Here is a 20,336-nt window from a genome sequence, read left to right as displayed (position 1 = left end):
CAACCTCCAGAAAGTTTTAATCTGGTTGGGTGAGGTTTACAGAAATAATTATAACTAAACACCTCAGAGACCAGCTGTTTGCCAACAAACCTTTATAACTGCATGTTTGGCGCCAGATCCTATTAGGTCTTGTGGAGACAAAAATAAAGGCCTACTCCCTGCCTTTATTTTTTTATTTTTATTTTTTTACTACCTGCCTTTAAAAAATCTTAGTGTTTGAGAAAAGCTGTAAACTGACAATCACAGAGTGATAAGTGCTAAATGAGAGATAAACCCTGGGAGCAATAGGAGCAGAGGCGGGACAAAATGAAAAAGACCTGAGGAGTCAAGAAAGGCCTTCAGAGAGGATGGCTGAGTTGATTACAGATGGAGTCGGGATCAGGAAGAGAAGTGCTTGAAAAAAAAAAATTGCAGGGGGTGGGGCGCATAAGTAAAGGTTGGGAAGCAAGAAAAACAGCTTCATGTGCACAGGTGGCAACAAGCAATTAATCAAGTGGGACAGGACGCTGAAGCTAAGCTAAAGCTTCCCTCAGTGAAAGATCCTCATCAACCTATCAGTGCAATCATTCATTAAATCAATTATCTGTAGAGCACCAGGTACCAGTTAGTTTCCAGCCTCAGTGCCTTTGCACTTGCTATCTCTGGGCCCGCGCTCCTTTAATCTTCTCAGGCCCCTTCAGCTCAATTCCTACCCCGGAGTCCCTCGGAGCCCCTACCCCCCCCCCCACCCTCTGATCTAAAAGAGTCCCCACGTGGTCACTTTCCATTACATCCCTGTTCGGTTTTCCTTCTAGCACTAATCACAAGAGCCTATGGTGTTCGTTTGCTCAAGACTTAACAGCGCATCCGTTCCCCTTAGAGCGTAAGCTCCTTGCGAGCAGGCGCCGGGCCTCTTCCCGGGTTTCACCTACGGAGTCCGGGCAACCGCGGCGCCCAGCGCATCTCCAGGGGCCCGAGCGCGCCGGCCGGGCGGCCCCGCCCCGAGCATGCGCAGGGGGCCCCTGGCGCGCGCAGCCCCGGCCCCGCCCCGCGCGCCCCGCCCCGCCCCTCCCCCTCCCGGGCAGGCTCCGGGCGGGCCCGCGTCCTCGGCCGCCGGTGCTCCCGCCCACGCGGTTGCGCACGCCTCGGCGCGGTAACGGACGCGCCCCCCGCCCCCGGTGCGCCGGCCCGGCCGCGGGATGGTCCCCAAGCTCGCAGACTCCGTGGAGGGGCTCCGCGCCGCCGGCAACCAGAGCTTCCGCAACGGCCAGTTCGCCGAGGCCGCGGGGCTCTACAGCCGCGCGCTGCGGGCGCTGCAGGCGCAAGGTAGGACCTGGGCCCCCGCGCCCTCCAGTCCCCCCGCCGGCCGGCTTCTCCCTCCGTGACCCCCGCCGCCGCCCACACCTCGCTCCCGCCCTGGGTCAGCCCGGGGCTTGCTTTCCCCGCGGCCAGCTGGCTCACCGGGCTCCCGGGCATCCTTCCCGCCGTTCCCCCACCCGCCCCGGCATCCTACGAGAAACTTCCTTGGCCCTTAACACTTTTTTCTTTTTTTAATTATAATACAGTTTTATTCCTGGTTCTTTTTCACTGACAAATCACAAACATAGTTCCATGGTAATGGGGGTCTTATCACATTTTTTTATTGCAGTAAAAAAAAAATAAATAATAAAAAACAATAATAAAATAAAATAAAAACAGCGTTGAATTTACCTTAACCATTTTTAAGTGGGGTCTTAAGTACATTCACATGGTCGTGCAGCAGATCGCTAGAACTTTTTCATCTGCGACGGTGGAACTCTGTACCTGCTAAACACTAATCTGTCTTCCTTACCCCCCCTCAGCCCTGGGTTTCCACTTTTCTCCTTTGCCTACCTATGATTTTGATTACCTTAGGTACTTCAAATGAGTGAGGTCATACAGTGTTTGTCTTTTGTGACTGGCTTATTTCGCTTAGCAAAACGGTCTCAAGGGCCTTGTAATCCATGTCGTAGCATGTGACATTTCTTCTTTTTTTTAAGGCTGCTTCATTTTCTGTTGTATGGATATACCACCTTTCTTTATCCAAATGTACATAAGGCCTATCTGATAAGGATTAGGGCTGCGAGGAAGATAAATATAAGGGGCACCTGGGTGGCTCAGTGGTTGAGCATCTGCCTTTGGCTCAGGTAGTGATCCTGGGATTGGGCAGGGAGCCTGCTTCTCCCTCTGCCTGTGTCTCTGCCTCACTCTGTGTCTCTCATGAATAAATAAATAAAATATTTTAAAAAGTGGAGGGGGCAGATACAGTAACGTGGTGAGAGGGGTGACTGGGGAGCTCCTTTAGAGTGGAAGGTCAGGGACAACTTGGAAGAAGTGACATTAGAAGTGATGTTGATGTCCAAATGATGAGAAGAAGCCAAGCAGGCACAGTTTTGGGTGCTGCATATTCCAGGTGGAGAGAACTGTCCTTTACAAAGGGCGCCAGGGCAGAATAAGCGTGCTGTGTTGCAGGAGCCAGAGCCTAGTGAGCCCCATAGAGAGTGGAGGAACAGTAAGTATTGAGGGCAGGTAGGCAGAGCCGTATTGCATAGGCATTTTACATGGTAAGGTGGTGGTAAGGAGTTTGGATTTTATTCCCTGATGGGAGGCTACTGGGGAGCTCTGTTTTAAATAGAGGAGCTGCGCATCCTTATCAGTTCTTCCCGGCCTCTAGCTCATGGGAAGACACTTTGGAGAAGAGGTAAGCCTCATTCTAACCAACCACAGCCCATTGCCCCCAATCTCCTCCAGAACGTCTTACCCATGAGCCCTCATTTTCTGTACTACCTGTTTCCCCTTCTCTTCTCGGCTAGCATTTGTTGAGTCCTTTACTGTGTGCTAGACACTACAGACATCATTCCTTTTTATCTTCATACAAACTTATGGATAAGACACGTCATAGATGAGGAGTCCAGAAGAGTTAACCCTGGGTTACACAATGAAGGAATCAGAGGCAGGATTTGAATATGGGTCTGTCTGATTTTTAAGTCCATGTTTTATTTAATTTTTTTTATGATTTTATTTTCATGAGAGACGCAGAGACAGAAGCAGGCTCCATGCAGGGAGCCCGATGTGGGACTCAATCCCAGGTCTCCAGGATCACGCCCTGAGCCGAAGGCAAGCGCTCAACCCCTGAGCCACCCGGGCGTCCCTAAGTCCATTTATTTATTTATTTATTTATTTATTTATTTATTTATTTATTTATTTAATTTATTTAATTTATTTATTTAATTTATTTATTTATTTATTTATTTATTTATTTATGATAGTCACAGAGAGAGAGAGAGAGAGAGGCAGAGACACAGGCAGAGGGAGAAGCAGGCTCCATGCACCGGGAGCCCGATGTGGGATTCGATCCCGGGTCTCCAGGATCGCGCCCTGGGCCAAAGGCAGGCGCCAAACCGCTGCACCACCCAGGGATCCCAAGTCCATGTTTTAAATCATTGTGCTAGACTTCTCAAATCCTCTTGTTTTTCTAGGACACTCTTCTTTAGACCCACCTCCTCATCTCAGCCTCACTTGATGAAGTCACTGACAAATCTGATATACTGATAATTTCTGCCTTTTTCTTTCATCTTACCCCAGTTGACCTGGAAAAGCTTATTCCTTTGTATAGATTTATTCTGGATTCTTAGAAGGGCTGGCCTGGAGTCTGGATTTAGTAGGGGGGACCAGCATTTGATTCTGCTCTTGCTATTGATTTTTCACATGTTTTATGGGCAAATCCCTTGATTTCTCTGATCAGTTTTGCTGATCTTGAAAGGACAGCAGGGAGCAACCTAACAAAATAGACCATTCCAGCAAGTCTGTGAAGTAGAATCTTGATGTGACAGGTGAGCACATACGATCAGAGGGATTGAGTGACTCCTGTGGGCTCACCGGCAGAATCATAGGTTCCCATGCCCTTCCCATGGCACCGCTGCTGTTTCTGTGCGACCAAGCCCTAGCGACTTGAGAGGGACTGCAAGTTCTGAGTACTTGTACTTGTTCCTTAAGGGCAAGGATATATTTTACTTTTTTCTGTACTTTGCTGTCCCACTCAGGGCCTAGTAAAGTCAGGGAGAAAGTTATTATTATTATTATTTTTAAATATTTTATTTATTCATGACAGACTCAGAGAGGCAGAGACACAGGCAGAGGGAGAAGCAGGCTCCATGCAGGGAGCCCGACATGGGACTCGATCCTGGGTCTCCAGGATCACACCCTGGGCTAAAGGCGGCGCTAAACCACTGAGTCACCCAGGCTGCCCTATTTTGTTGTTTTTAATGTGTGCATTAGTTATTATATATTTTTTTAGGTTTGTTATTGTTGATATTGAACAAAAGCGATCATCCCTCTATGTGGCAACATACGTAGTGGAAAAAATTAAGTTGTGGAAGGATAGGCAGCGAGGTACCACTTAATTTCTAAAAGCTTTGAAAGCTATAAAATGGCATATTCTCTTCCCTGTGAACCATATGTAATAGAGGTAGGCAAACATACATATAAAAGAATGTTACAGGGCAGCCCAGGTGGCTCAGCGGTTTAGCGCCACCTTCAGCCCAGGGCCTGATCCTGGAGACCCAGGATCGAGTCACATGTCGGGCTCCCTGCATGGGGCCTGCTTCTCCCTCTGCCTGTGTCTCTGCCTCTCTCTGTGTGTCTCTCTCATGAATAAATAAATAAATAAAATCTTTAAAAAAAAGAAGAAGAAGAATGTTACATACCAACTTCAGGGTTACGCTGACCTCCCAGAGTCTGGGGAAGAAGCATAGGGCAAAAGATGAGGATAAGTGGGGCTTTAGCCATCTCAGAAATGAAAAAGGTTGGGAACAAATGTAATGTATGCCAAGTCCAGTGATGGACGTCAAGTATATCTTTTACTGTATTCTAGATGTTTTATAGTCTTCAGAAAAGAGTTTGTTTTTAATTCTTTGGCATATATACCCAGGAGGGGAATTACTGAGTCAGCACTTAATAGTTTTGGAGCTTTTTGTTTGTTTGTTTTCCATTATGGTCTCTGCTAGTGGGTATGAAGTGGTTGAAAAATTATTTTTATTTATTATTTTTTAAAGATTTTATTTATTTATTCATGAGAGACACAGAGAGAGAGAAAGGCAGACACAGGCAGAGGGAGAAGCAGGCTCCATGCAGGGAGCCCGACATGGGACTCGATCCTGGGTCTCTAGGATCAGGCCCTGGGCTGAAGGCGGCGCTAAACTGCTGAGCCACCTGGGCTGCCTGAAAAATTATTTTTAAAATTAAAAGTCATCGTGGCCACACAGTAAAAGACATGGGCTTCTAAGATTGCTGAGGATAAGGATTACCTTTAGAGAAGTGTCTGATAATTCTCCTCCCCAATGGGGGGTAGCTTGAATCCATCCCCTAATTAAGTTGTGCATTGTCCTGGCAAAGTCCTCTCTGATTTGACCAAGTAGGATTAGTCTCTGTCTTTTGTGTCCCCATAATACCCGTTCAGTCTATTTATCACATTCTTCTTTTTCTTTTTCAGGAACCCCTCTTACTGGGTTTACATGCTTTTTGTAACAAAATTCACACACACACCCAAACACACACACATACACACATAGTTAGAGCATGGATTTCTTTGAGCAGAAGCCAGCTGGTTCCTGTTTTGTCTTTTGCCTGGTCCTAACTTCAGTGCTGGAGTGAGTGAATGAGAAGGTACTCGGTTCCCTGTGGGTGGCAGGAAGCTTGCTGCTCTCACCCCCGTGTAAGGATGACAAAGCTGGCAGTCCATCAGACCAGCGAGCCTGGGCAGGTAGCCCAGAGAGCTCAGGAATGAAAGACACCCCAGGGTCCCACGGCATCCATTTCCCTATTAATCTCGTACTTTCCGCTTCCACCTGGCAGGTTGTTCGAACCCTGAAGAAGAAAGTATTCTCTTCTCTAACCGCGCCGCGTGCCACCTGAAGGATGGCAACTGCAGGGACTGCATCAAGGATTGCACTTCGTAAGTAGCCGGGGTGACCTCGGGGGGGGTGGGGTCTCAGGAGAGGAGCCTCTTCTTTGGACCGATTCCCACAGCTAGAGCTATGCCAGATAATTAGGAAGGGTCTTTAGGTGTCACCAGGTCACTGACTGGTGCTTGTGGCCTCTGACTTGTATCTCCGGAGTCTGCCAGAAAGGGAGTAGGGCAAGGACTTAGAGGTGGGCCTCCAGGGCCCTGTGAGACTGGGGCCCTCAGGATGAGGTTGAGTTGCAGACTCGTGACTGGTTTGCCCAGGTGTTTTCTGGGGTGGATGTGCATGGGAGAGAAAGAAAGAGGGACAGAGGTTAGTGAAGCAAGGAGCAGAAGGTATCCATCGATGACCCAGATGTAAAGGACGTTCAGTTTTTCATACTTGTTCCTTCTGCAAGGCAGTCTGACACTGCCTTATTTCCTCATCACTGAAGTGGGACACATGTCTTCATGTGTTCCTAGACCCGATATCCTATGGCTTCACCGTAATTCATGCCCTGGTGCTAGATGAGAAGAGGAGAGGTGAGCGTGCTCATGGAGCCCGTGTAAGTTGCTCTGTGCCAGGTTTCCTTCTTGGAAGGCTCATGACTGCTCTGCGGAGTAAGTTTACCGTCCGGCCCAGGCTAGAATGGAGGCCGTAAAGTGATCTGCTGGGGGCCATGTGGTTGGTGGCAGAGGTGGAGTCCAGACACCACTCCATCTGACTGCAGAGCCTATTTCTCCCACCAGGTCAGACTCTGTAGAAACACTTGGAAGAATGAAAGCTACAGGCACTTGTTCTTCATGTGGGGGGATTGCAACTATGAATATTGGTGCCTGGACACACAGATTTCACAGTATTTGTGGTTTTTTGCCCATCCTCCTTTCTCTTCTTCAGTCTAAGCTGGAAAGCCCCTCTGCTAAGGTTTGGCCTTTTTAGCAGTGTCTCTGTGCCAGATGTGACCTCTTGTGTACTGGAAGCTGCCGGTGACCCTGCCTTGTGACTTAACAGCCAGATGACATTTCTGCCCCCTGCTCTAGAGCGCTGGCCCTGATTCCCTTCAGCATGAAGCCCTTGCTGCGGCGAGCATCGGCCTATGAGGCTCTGGAGAAGTACCCCCTGGCCTACGTCGACTATAAGACTGTGCTGCAGATTGATGACAAGGTGGCCTCGGCCCTAGAAGGCATCAACAGGTGAGCGTGAGTCACTTCAGGCTATCTCTCTAGAACTCCCTGTCCTCTGGGATTCACTCGGGACCACGACTTTGGTCACCTTCAGGGGGTCCCTCTGAGCAAGGCCGAGAAACTCCTAGTGAGCACGTGGGGAAGGGGTGGAAGGAGAGTCGAGTCCACTGTTGTGTTCAGTGGGGCCTTGAGAGGTCAGAGTGAGAGGATTGCTGGATTGATTACCCAGCTGCTCAGATTCATTCGCATAGTAAGAACTTACTGAGCTCTGTGTCAGGGATTGTGCCCAGTGTATAGGGAGGACTGCAATAAAAAACAGGCCCAGACCCTACCTGTTTCACAGACCTCTGTGGAGTGGGGAAAGTAAGACAGGGGCATCTGGGACCCAACACTACAGGACTGGTGTTCGCAGGGGTGGGTCAGTGTGTGGTACTGTGACCCCTGTGTGAGGCCTGGCAGGGGGCATTTCCTCCTGGCTTTTGAGTGGCAGTTTGTTCTAGCCACGGATGCCCTCATTTGTGTAACTGATTGTGTTTCCCCTCTTTGCATGGGCTGCTCGAAAGCCAGACTCTGCAGTAATAGCAAACCCTTCCCAGGACTTCGTGGCATGTGTTTGGTGTATTGCTTTTAGCATGACTTGTTTTTTCTCTGCCTCCTTTTTAGTTTTTATTGTTCAGCAGAATCTGCCACTCAGATGTACCCGACTTTGCATTAGGGCCTGATCTGCCACTCAGATGTACCCACCTTTGCATTAGGGCCTGGGGTGATGCCTGAGACAAAGCTCTTCCTGCCCTGATGAAACCCCTGGTCTCATGGGGAACCCCAGCCAGTCACAGCCCAGTGCACCACAGTGTGGTGGGTGCTGTGGTGGCAGGCGGCCCAGGAGGCCGTGGGGGCAGAAGGGGACACCTGACCAGCCGGGGATGGGGGAGCCAGTCAAGACTTTGCAGAGGAGGTAAGCTGAGGCTGAGAAACAGACATTAGGGCAGCCCTGGTGGCTCAGCGATTTAGCGCCACCTTCAGCCCAGGGCATGATCCTGGAGACCCGGTATCGAGTCCCATGTCAGGTTCCCTGCATGGAGCCTGCTTCTCCCTCTGCTTGTGTCTCTGCCCCCCTCTCTCTCTCTGTGTGTCTCTCATGAATGAATAAATAAATTAAAAAAAAAAATTAAAGAGAAACAGAGACATCTGGGGCCAGGGCCACAGGAAGGGCAGCTGTGCAGGGTGAGCCAGGATGATGTATTCCAGGAGTTGTGAGAAGTCCCATGTCACTTGGTGCTGCTGGTGAGCAGCTCAGCTCGGACATGTGAGGTGAGGCCAGATTACACAGGTCCTGGACCTAATCTAGGCAGGGTGAGGCATTGTGAAAGGGTCTTTCACAGGGGAGTTGCATGAGCAGATTTGGGAGAAGAGCCCCCTGGCTGCCATGTTGCCGGGTGACACGAAGAAGAACAGAACTGGAAGGGCTGGGGAGTAACTCAGAGGGTGGAGACAGTGGAAAGAGGATGCGGGGATCAGTTCTGGGGACAGTTAAGTAGCAGTCCAGGGAATTTGGCTGTTGCGGTGGTGAGAAGGGAAGAACAGGAGAATCATCCGGTGGCTGATGCGTTGAGTTGGAGGGGACCGAGAGACTTAAGGACAGTGGCTGGTGTTATGTGGGTTTTGGAGCAGAAGAGACAAATACAAGGCAGGCATGTGGATTTGAAGGTCTGTCAGCATAGAGGTGAGTTGAGGTTGTGGGAGAAAAAAAAGACCCCCCCCCCAGCAAGTGAGCAGGATGACGTTTTGAAAGTTGCAGCATTGAGGGACTTCCAGGAGAACTGCAGCTGGAGGGCAGGAGGAAACTTGGAGCATTTAGGGAAGAAGTCTTTCCAGAAGGGTGAAGACCTCATTCCCGTCAGGTGTTCTAATGACTTAAGCAGGCTTCTGCGTTTCAGAGTGAGAGCTTCTGGTGGTGGTTATGGAAGCATCCAGGAGGGTCAGAAGCCCAGGTGGCCGTGGATTTAAGAAGCCTGGCTGTGAGAAGCAGGGGAGTCCAGCTGCGGTGGCAGAGCAGGGTCTCCAGGGGGGTCTTACGAAGTGAGGAAGTAGTTAAATGCAGACAGTTGGAAGACAGTAGAGAAGATCAAGCTAGAGGAGAGCTGCTGGCCGTGGTTCCTGATGGAGGTAGGAGGAGGTGAGGCCCAGAGCTGAGGTGGAGAGACTGGCCTTATCACTTCCTCAGTGGTGACGGGAGAGAAATAGGAAGGATTCGGTGCCTGTGCAGGTGGGACCAGGAAGGGTGCCCTGAAAAAGCAGGAGGGGTTGGAGAACCAGGCTGAGGAAGGTGGAGGTTTGAAATAGCTTTGGGGGCTTAGTCAGAGACCATGAGTTTGTAGTGATAGCAGCCTGTGACGCTTTCTTTCTAGTCACATAGGAGCCCAGTCGTTGGAGCAGAAAAACCACACAATTGGCTTTACTCACTGATGGAGCACATACCTGGCACCCACCTGGCGATGTGCTAGGTGCTGGAGATCACGTAACCAAATGGATGTGGTCCCAAAGCAGCGTTTTAAGCAAGTTAGCTGGGCCCAGAAGGAGGAGATGGGGAGTGGGAAGTGAAGAGATCATTCCAGGTAGAGGGAAAAGCATGTGCAAAGGCTGGAACAAACAGATCAAGAGGGAATGTGGCACACGGTCAAAATGGAGGTGGGGAGGGGACCAGATCTCAGGCCCTGTCAACCTAGGAAAATGGGAACCAGTGGAGGATTTTAAAACTTGATAATGACCTAAGATTTGTATTTTTTAAAAGTCTGAGCAGTAATCAAATGTCAGGTGCTTACATGTCCTTGTAATAGATCCATTAAGAAAATATAAGACATACAATCCCTTCTTGGGGCGCGTGTGGTCCTTCGGGGGTAAGGTTGAAGTACCCTTAAGAAGCAGCAAGTCACCACTTTGAAGGTAACAGTGTGGCCAACTGATGGCCAGGCAGGGAGGGAGGGTCATGGTGGCAGACTTCGGTTCCGTTCCTGCTGTTTGTCAGAAGACTATAAGGGGATGATGGCTCTTGTACACCCACTTTGGATTTATGAGAGAAGGAATATTTTGACCCAACCGCAAACCTCCCTGTAATACTGCCTGCCTTTCCAGAATGACCAGAGCTCTCGTGGACTCACTGGGGCCCCAGTGGCGCCTGAAGCTGCCCTCTATTCCCCTGGTGCCTGTTTCAGCCCAGAAGAGGTGGGATTTCTCGCCTCCGGAATACCAGAAAGAGATAGCTAAAAGCAAATTCAAAGAAACCACAACTGCAAAGACCACAGGTAAGCTGTGACATCCTACCCAGAGCATTACAATCTCCCCATAGCCACCTTCTTTAGAGTAATCCTGTAAAAATCAGTGATGCTTATGCTGAGCTATAACAATTATGTAAGAAAACAAGTCTTGTTCTCTTAGAGACTGTCCTCTCAGTTCCATCCTGAGAGCGATGAGAAAGCCCACCCACCACTTTACAGATTCAGTGATAGAGAAGGCAAGTTGAATTCTCAGCCTGACATATATAGGTATATAGCGTTAGTTTCCTTCTCTTTCCTCTGGCAGCATTGGGGATGGATGATCTAGGATGTTTTTGGTGGCAAGAACAGAAAAACTCAACGTGGTAAAAATAACAGAATGCATTGGCTTATGGAACTGAAAAGTTCCAAGTTCAGGTTCAGGCAAGGTTTGCTCTAGCAGTTCACTACATTATCAGACTCTGACTCCATTCCTCTGTAGTCTTCTCAGCTCTTTCCTCTAGTGTGTCTGCTTTGTCTTGGGACAATCTTCCCTCCCATTAGTAAAGTAGCTGTTAAATAGTTCCTGGCCTTGTGTCCCAGAGGAAGAGAAAAAGGTGGGAAAAGGTGGTTGTCTTCTGATAGCTCCCTAAGAAAGAGAGGGTTTCTTTCCTTTGAATCCCTAGGTCACATGTCTTCTCATTGTATTCTGGCCTGTTTGGTCACGGGCCATTCTCTGAACTAGTCCCTGTGACCAGGGGCTGAGATTCTGTGATGAGCTCCACCCTGAGCCATCTGCTCCCAACTTCATAGCTGGAGAGGAATGCTTCCCCAAGAACACCCACATCAGTGAGACCCTGGAGGTGGAATAAGAGGGAAGATCAAAGCCAGGTAGCCCCAAAACAGGAGATTCTCTGCCTCCACAGTGTGCAGTTGGGGATACCATCCTTCAGGCATCCGGCTCACCGCGCCTCGGGGAAGTAGCTGGGCCCAGCAAGCTAGGTATGGAGGATGGGAGGTACAGAAGGTGTGAGGGCCAAAGCCTTTGGATGGGTGTTAGCAGACAGCAGGTTTGCTCCCCTCCCCAGGAGGGAACGTGTGTGGCCATGGGTAGCACTCAGGGGAACCTGATATGTGTCCCCCCACTCTTCTCTAGAATGGAAGTGTGGGGTGCTGGCGAACTAGACGGCTTCAGTGCACCCACCACGTGTTTCATTCTTTCATAGTCACCAAGCCATGTATTTTCCAGGCTCCATGTCAAGCAGTGTGACATAGAGAGGACAGGCAGTCTTGGCCTTCAGGAAGCTCTCGGTCTGGATAAGAGACTGAGACATAAACAGCATTTTTCAAATACAGGAGGAAGGACAAGTGCTTTAGAGCCTTTAGTATTGGGGGAGTTCAAAACAGGAACTAACGGACGTGCGCCTAGGGGCCCGGGGAAGGCTCCTGGAGGAGATGGCATGTTGAACTAGACCTCGAAGTGGGGCATTCTTCAGGTGGGAGGGAGAAGAGGAGGGAGTCTCTGGCAGAGACGGAGAGAGCTAGAGAAGGCAGTGCGTGGTATCGCTGGTGGGAGGTGGGAGTGAGCATGACGGCAGCCTGTGGCGTGTGGCAGAGTGAGGGGCAAGCTGCAGGTGCATGTATTTTGTGGCCCCAACAGGTGACAGGTGTGTCCACGCAGAATGCTTGCGAGAGCAGCAGACAGCAAAGCTGGAAGCGAGGCGGATCTCTGAGTAGAAGGGATGAGTGAGCCGAACTGTGGCAGTGGGGATGAACCAACCCCAGGGAGATGTGTCAGTGCAGGCGACTCTGAGGAATAGTATTGAGGGGAAGAAACAGAACCAGGTTATGGAAGGATGCTTAGGATTATTTGTTTTTTTTTTGTTTTTTTTTTTTTAATTTTTATTTATTTATGATAGTCACAGAGAGAGAGAGAATAGCAGAGACACAGGCAGAGGGAGAAGCAGGCTCCACACACCGGGAGCCCGACGTGGGACTTGATCCCGGGTCTCCAGGATCGTGCCCTGGGCCAAAGGCAGGCGCCAAACCGCTGCGCCACCCAGGGATCCCTGTTTTTTTTTTTTATATGAAATTTAAAAACAGCAAGTGGTATATGTGTGTGTATATATTTACATATATATAGTATGTATATAATATACATTATATACAATATAAATATATATATGCACATACATATACATATAAATATACACATATACATATATATAGCTAAGCTACCAAGAAAAAGGGGGGAAGGACACACAGAATTAGGGACCATGGTTTCCTCCAGGGGTGGGTTGCCTGGGGGAGGGGGCCCCTCCAGGGCTCCAAAGGCCATGATAAGTGTCTCTCTCTCAAGGTGAGGGATGAAATCAAGGGTGTTAGCTTTGTTCCTAAAGCCTTGCTTACCCTTGCCATAAATACTCAGGATTTTAAAGATAGTTTTTAAAAAAGAAACCCAGTGATCTGGGAGGCGGGCCGGGAGCGGGAGTCCCGGCTGTGCAGCAAAGGGCCTAAGGGCCTAGCAAGAGCATCCCAGAGCTCACCTGCTGTCTCTGTCCGGGAAGGAAGGCGGGGCAGAGCTGCGTGGGGTGAGGGGAGGAGCAGAGACGAGGGGCAAGGGGGTTCTTCTGCCCTGTTCTGAAAGCCTAGGAGCTACACTCTTTCTTTCTCAGATGCTGACTTGCTTAAATCCTTGCTTATTCTCCTGCTGTAAGTTTTTAGGGTGCTCTGCACTTTGTGAGGTACTCTCAGGGTTTGTCCTGACACTAGCCAGTGTGGGGAAGGTGGTGCCCCCCACCTCCACCCCGTGGTGCTGCATTGTACAGAGAGACCCAGGTCCCAGAGGCTTAGGTAGGTCACACCGAGTCCCCAGCTCCGGAGCGGCAGCGCTGGGGCTCGAACCCGGCCTGCTTTGCACCACGTATCTGTTCTTATGTGCACATCTGTGTGTGTTTCCATCAAGAGTCCCCAACCTCCTCTGACTGAAAACTGGAAACTGCACGGGGGACTCGATCCTCGGGGAGGCTGCTTTAGAGCAGGATAGGGAGGCCCGGGCAGGTGCGGGGAGGGTCACAGATGCCTGGGAAGAGCCGATGCTGGCGAGGCATCGTGGATCTCGGGCACCCGCTCCATGGCTTTTTCCTCTTCTGAATTTGCATCTAGTGCCTTCTGCTGGGGATGTGGAGAGAGCCAGAGCTCTGAAGGAAGAAGGCAATGAGCTTGTAAAGAAGGGAAACCATAAGAAAGCTATTGAGAAGTACAGTGAAAGCCTCTCATTTAGTGACATGGAGTCCGCCACATACAGCAACAGGTATCTGCACGCAGCCGCTGGCCTGGGGGTTTCAGGATGGTGGCTGTTGTCTGCTAGTCTTCTCTGGACTGGGGCGGGCTCTCCCTTCCTAGGGTTCAGTCAGTACGTCATAGCTCGAAATAGGCGTTCACAGGTGTTTGGTCACCGTGAGGAGGATGTGGCCAGTGGCATTTGCTCTCTTAAACGAACAGAAGCTGAATCCTGTCAGTCTGGAGACTCAGATTTTCATGAACCATCCAAGTGAGGACAAGCAGCATGCCTGTTATGTAGACACGGCCTCAACACCTACCTGTCTCATGGCCCTCCCCCTGCCCCCAGCCCCACAGCTTCCCAGGACCCTCCTGCTACAAGGATGGGCACAGTCTCAGCACAGTTTCAGAACCCAAGGTGTGGACTCTTGCCTGGCCTGGGAGTAAGAGAGAGAGGGTCCTCTAGCCTGGAGGCTGTGATCTGTGGCCCAGTGAGCACCCCGCACCATGGGCTGCTGTCCATGGCTCCCAGTTCTTTCCACCCATAGTGGGGGCACCATCCCTTTATTGGATAGGAGTCACGGCTTTGCAACATACTCAGGTGTACTGGTGGTCGGGGGTCTTCCCCTTTTAAAGTCAAGAAATCAGAGGCTCGAGCCAGAAGGGCTTTACGCCAACTCGCCTGGCCAGTAAATGGTGGAGACAGACCTGGCTCCAATGAGATCTATTAGTTTTCCTCTCAGAACCTTGAAACATTCAAACATTCAGCAAGGGACCAAATCTGATGCACATCTTTTTTTTTTAAGATTTTATTTATTCATGAGAGACACAGAGAGAGAGGCAGAAACATAGGCAGAGGAAGAAGAAGCAGGCTTCATACAAGGAACCCGATGTGGGACTCCATCCCAGGAATCTAGGATCACGCCCTGAGCCAAAGGCAGACACTCAACTGCTGAGCCACCCAGGCGTCCCATGATACATGTCTTTCTTATAAAAGATTTACTATAAAATGTTATAGATTGTTCCTCCCATACTGCTAACATATACATATTACTCTTTAGTTCAAAAATCTTGGATCTACTATAGTCTTGCCATTCCCTATCCAAAATTTTTGATATAAAATGTGTTCCAGATTTGAGTAAGGTAATACGATCCATACACTGGACTACATAATACTCCCATAGGGTCGGGGGCGGTTGCTAAAGTTCGTTGTTAACCTTTCTGCCGTGAAACATAGGGAACTCCTGTGTTCACATGGGGCAGTGTTAAAGGGGCCTCATGCCTACGCAGGTCAGGTTTTGTTGTGAAATAAGTTAAAAGGCGAATGTTTAGTTTTAAAGCCTGGATTTTAGAATTTGGGACGTGGTTTTACTGGCTGATTGGATCACGGGTGCCTCAGTCTGCTGGCCTCACCGGAGGAAAGGCTGCTGCCCATTTGTTCTGTTTCTGCAGCAGCATTTTGACTCACTTGTCTCTGAGCCCACTGGACTCGTTCACCTCAGATTGCGAGGGACCTCTATTAGCCTATTTTCCTGGGTTTTTAACACATTCAAGACAGTGCTTTGTTTAAATATGGATTTTCATGCAAGTGTGTCTATGCTACCCCATTTTAATTATTAGTGCTATATGAACATCACTGGCTTTTTTTCCAGGTTTGTCCTTCCAGCCAAACCTTAAGATTATTATTTTTTTTAACCTTAGGATTATTTTGACAGACTTGGTGGGCATTTGGTTGTGGTTCCATATAACTTATAAATTTAATTTAGAGGCCCAATAACTTGACACAAAACTGAGTTTTCCATCCACTGTGGCTGGAGCTATACTGCATCCTGGATGCTGTTTCAGTGCTCCACCTGGTACATCTGCAGCTCTTGCACCAGGGCTTCGTCTAGGCCTTCCTTCAGTTCTCCCTGTGCAGCCGGTACTTCAGTGGGGCTGTCACTTACGTACCCGGCACCGACTGCTTGCCCTGAAGGAACCCTTAGAAGAGTCTCATTTACTCTGGAATTATTTTATTCTGAGACAGTGGGTTCAGAAAAATGAATTAGTGTGCACACAGCTCAATAACAAATACTTGATCAAGTTGGGACTTAAGCCAGGTCTTTGTGACTCCAAAGCTTGGGTTCCTTCTCACCTATATCATCTCCCAGACTCCTTTGTAATGAACACCCTTCAACTGGATACAAAAATCATTGTTTGCCAAAAGCCAAGGTGGTTTATTTTGTAGCCCAGAGTCACACACTTTTAACATCTTAAATATAATCTTTAGAAGTATTAACGTAATACCATCACATTTATACTCTGCAATCCCCACATCATATGTAACGCATGGTTCTTCTACTTCCCAGAAACTTAAACTTCTTAAACTTAAACTTAACTAAACTTCTCTAATTTGCCAGAGCCCACTGGGAGAAAACCAGTTTCCTTAGAATTCTATGTTGAAATTTAAATCAAGGACCACTATTCTAAAACTTAGTAGCTTACGACAGCCATTTTATTTTGCTCATGATTTGTGAGCAGGAATTCAGAAAGGGCAGACCTTACTTAGGATCTCTCTTTCAGGAGCAACAAAATAGTAGGTGTGGCTGGAGTCCTCTGAAGCCTTCACTGGCATGTGTGGCCCCGGGGACGGCACCACTCAGGCCAGCTGGCACCTTTTTTCTTTCTGTCCTGGCAGCCTTTTCTCATATGCTGGCTTGAGCTTCCTCACAGCATGGTGGCTCCAGGGTAGGTGGCTTCTCAAATGGCAGCTCAAGGCTTCAAGAACCCAGGCTGTAGCCCCAAGGCCTGTGTAACCTAGCATTGGAACTTACAGCACATCCTTTCCTCTCTACTGGTTAGTCACAGAACCTGCCTAAGTTAGGACCCCTTCATTGGGAAGAGTTCCCCAGAATTTGTGCCTGCTTTTAAGTTCGTACATAGCAGTGTTGGGGGGATACTCTGGCTGACTGTGCCAGTGGAGCATACAGCTCCTGATCTCAGGGTCATGGGTTTGGGCCCCACACCTAGGTATAGAGATTACTTAGAAAAAGCTCCCCCTTGTATCAATTTTTTTAATTTATAAATTCCCCTCAATCATAATGAAACCACTAGAATTTTCTTTACGATGGTTCCAAAGTTTATTAGGAAAAAATGTGAATAGCAGCATAAGAATTCAGCATATGATAAAGTGTAGAAAAAAGAGGGATTATCCAATGAATGGTGTTCCATTGACTGGATAGGAGTTAAAAATAAACCTGAATCTCTATCTTACTCCATCTTTTAAAATAAATTCTAAGCAGATCACAGTTTCAAATGTAGAAAGTAAAACCATTAAGTTCTAGAAGAATGTGTAGGTTAATTATCTCATAGTGGGGAAACTATTAAAATTGTTGTGGGGTAGGGGATAGGGATCACAGAGGTCGTTAAAGGTAAATTTGATTTCATGAGGTTAGAAAGCCTTATGTAAAGGTACTGAGCTTTGTGCATATTGAAAGCAACTATAGTAAAACAGACCTTTTCTTCCATTATTGACTGAAGTTAAAGGTTGACACCTGGGGTTGGTACAGTTACAGGAAAATAGAAATAGTTATGGATAGAGCCTAAGAGAGCAGCTCTTTTGGAGAGCGTTTTGGCAATAACAGTCAAGGTGCATTTGTAAATCTGTTGACCCATCCATCCCTCCCAGTAGGCATCTAAGTTTTATGTACAGGGAGGCTCATAGCAGCATCTTACATTTACAAACTGGGAGGAATGAAAAATACATCCAGATAGAGAATTGGTAAAATAAGTTATGGTTCATCCAACTAAGTGAATACGGCTCCCATTGCAAATAGTGAGGTGGAACGGAGTTCCGGAAGGAGCTCCAAGACACCTGTTTTTAGTGGCCGTCTGGGGAGAACACACTGAGGAAGATGTTCATACTTTTTTCCCCATAGATGCAGAACGCTGTATGGATGGATGCATGCAACTTTTTTCCCATGATTATGAAAATGATCACAATATAAGTTTAATTGTACATTGAACACTCATACACCTAAATTCTTCGTTAATGTGGTGTTACATTTGTTCTATCACTGTGTAGCCATTGATTGGTCCATCTTGGTTTGGGCACATTCAGAGTGAGTTGCAGACATCTTTACGTCTTCCCGCTAGCATGTCCACATGTCCATCCTCAGGGTCCAGTTCTGATGTTTCAGGTAGAGGGCTTTTTAATCTATCAGGAGCAAAAGAGCACAGGATGGGAACATGGAGTAGTCTGAGTGACGGAACCAACCGGTCAGGGTGTGGAGTCCTGCAGGTTGTGCCCCCATCCAGGCTCCGCCCCACAGCAGCCCTGGTACAGGTGTTCCCCCCCCCCCCGACCCCTGACACCTCCCCACCCCACCCCCCCACCCCACCCCCGAGCCAGCCAGCACCTTCCATCTGTAGAGCAGGGCCGGCATTGCTGCAGGGGTAAGGGAGCTATAGGGGGCCCAGCACAGATCGGGTGCTCAGTGAATCCACAGTCACCCCCACCTTATGGCTGGTGGGCAGCCTCGAAGCCATGACTGAACCCTCCAAATGGTCTTCCCCCATCAGAGCACTCTGCCATCTGGTCCTGAAGCAGTATAAGGAGGCAGTGAAGGATTGCACAGAGGCCCTCAGGCTGGATGGAAAGAACGTGAAGGCGTTCTACAGACGAGCACAAGCCTACAAGGCACTGAAGGTAAACAGCCTGACTGGTACCTGTGGGGACGTCCATGTCTGAAGTGGCACGTCCAGAGCGGAGGCAGGGCAAGGTGGGGAATACCATGTTCATCTCCTGGGGAGCCCACGTTGCTCAGGGCAGGCCCACGGGTTGAGACCCTCTGCCCCCCAGTTGGGTCTCCGTCTTCACCACCCTCTCTCTCCTCTCAGGACTATAAATCCAGCTTTGAAGACATCAGCAGTCTCCTGCAACTTGAGCCCAGGAACGTCCCTGCCCAGAGGTTGCGGCAGGAAGTTAACCAGAGTTTAAACTAAAATCCCAGAAGGGCAGCAGTATACACCTGTGCCCAAGCTCTGTCCTCTGTGCCTGCTCCTGGCACCCGGCACGCCCCCGAGTGAGCTCTGAAGCAACTCCAAGCTGATGGCTTCCCAGCCCTTAAGAGGCTTTGCCTGTTCAAATTAAGCTCAGTGTAGTTTAAAAAAACAAAAAAAAAAAAACAACAAAAAAAAACAGATGTTTTATTTTGCTGGAATGTCCCCACTAGAGCTGAAGCCCTATTCCCCACTCCCCCCCAGACTTTGCTCTGTCCCTGCCCCCAGCATGCAAGCCCCAGCATGCTGCTCCTCCTGCTCTTCTAGTTTCACCAGACCCATCTCCCTGTGCTTCATCTGAGCAAACTGAGCTCGTGGGGTGGGGGGTGGGTGGGTAAGGGAGAAACTAGAACCCAGAGCAGCCTGTCGAGCTGGTTCTCCAGGGCTACCATCCCCACCCTGTCCGTGGCAGAGTTCCTTGTGTTCTGAGCTCCAGTGCCTTTTGGCTGGGCCCTCCTTGGGTAGGGACGGAGAATCCTGACCCTTGGACGGCCTTGGCCGTGGCTCCATGCTGCTGCCTCCTGCATGGAGGTGCCTAACCGGTGTTAAGCGTCCAGAGGTGTGGCCGCTCCCGAAGGTGGGATGGAGAGAGGCCTTGAAGTCCGTGTCCTTCCAGTCTGGGCAGGGACTTATTTTGACCTCAGCAGTGGTTCCCTCCACGCTTCTTGGTTCTTTGTAACGTGAAGTTAATTTGAACAAAACTGACTTTGTTGAACTGTGTTATTTAAAGGTATTGTATTAAACATCTTTCTGGTACATAAAGGTTTGCTGTACTTAATTTAACGTTTGTTTTTTCAGCTTTGGGTTTGGAACTTAGCGGTAATAAAAAGCTGCTGCTTATTGAGCATTTATGCACTCGTTGAACAGACTTCCTGGAATGTCTGCATGGGTCAGGCTCTGTCTAGTGGGGAAATCACAGTAACCAGACACGGTCCCTGCTCTCAGAGGGCTGAGGCTCTGGTGGGCAGTGGAGAAGGTGATCGGACAGTCCCAGGAACAAGATGCAGCCTGCTTAATCATCAGAGTGCTTTCCCTGCCCCGTGTGGGGTGGGACGCTTGGAGAAGGGGTCCCTGAGGACATTGGCTTGCATGGAATTCCAGTGTGGGAGTTAGACTGGTGAAGAAGGCGGAAGGCAATCCAAGCAGCCACAACAGCGGTTTGTAAAGCTAGGAGGAGGGGGCAAGGACCTGGACCAGAAAGTGCTGCTCAAGTTCATAAGACATGGCAAGGAGGGTGGACAGCACTTTAGGATTTGACCAGAATTAAGGGCTGCCACCCTTTCCTGGGCTGTGTCCCAGTTAAACTGTTCTCCCCTTAATGGAGCAGCAAGCAATTTGAGGACTCTCCGAGCAGAGGGATTTCATTGTCCCTTTGCTCCCCATCACCTAGTACTGAGCGCCATTCAGCTGTTAGCACACTGCTTCTGACCTCGGAGGGATGCATCTCTGCACTGTGAGCAACCACCGACCTCCAAGCTAAGCAGATTTTAGGGTTCACAGGCAGACCCATGTGTATGGCCTAGGGACCAAAGTGGGGAGCTGTACCCCTTTTATCCCCCACCCTTAGACATGACTCTTACCTGATTTAAGTTCAGTGGTGACGTCCATTCACGATTGAATGACTTTTCAAGGTCTAGAAG

General features: G+C 49.2%; 1 protein-coding gene across 1 annotated transcript; it reads left to right on the top strand.

Moving 5' to 3' along the window:
- The first annotated feature begins 1,074 nt into the window (after positions 1-1,074).
- Positions 1,075-19,458, top strand: TOMM34 (translocase of outer mitochondrial membrane 34). The gene is made up of 7 exons (XM_025470185.3): positions 1,075-1,305; positions 5,851-5,950; positions 6,980-7,132; positions 10,256-10,425; positions 13,540-13,687; positions 18,217-18,343; positions 18,535-19,458. Exons 1-7 carry the CDS (start codon positions 1,179-1,181, stop codon positions 18,637-18,639), a joined length of 930 nt encoding a protein of 309 aa, XP_025325970.1. The 5' UTR covers positions 1,075-1,178; the 3' UTR covers positions 18,640-19,458.
- Positions 19,459-20,336: the final 878 nt, after the last annotated feature.

This window comes from Canis lupus, chromosome 24 (genome assembly GCF_003254725.2).
Source record: "Canis lupus dingo isolate Sandy chromosome 24, ASM325472v2, whole genome shotgun sequence".
Taxonomy (NCBI): Eukaryota; Metazoa; Chordata; class Mammalia; order Carnivora; family Canidae; genus Canis; species Canis lupus.
The sequence above is the reverse complement of the archived record's forward strand: the minus strand, read 5'-3'. Positions and strand labels throughout refer to the sequence as shown.

Excerpts from the sequence above, each read along its gene's own strand:
- TOMM34 (XM_025470185.3), top strand. The coding sequence starts at position 1,179 with ATGGTCCCCAAGCTCGCAGACTCCGTGGAGGGGCTCCGCGCCGCCGGC. Across the intron at positions 5,951-6,979 it reads TGCATCAAGGATTGCACTTC|AGCGCTGGCCCTGATTCCCT; the intron begins GTAAGTAGCCGG and ends CCCCTGCTCTAG. Across the intron at positions 13,688-18,216 it reads TCCGCCACATACAGCAACAG|AGCACTCTGCCATCTGGTCC; the intron begins GTATCTGCACGC and ends TTCCCCCATCAG.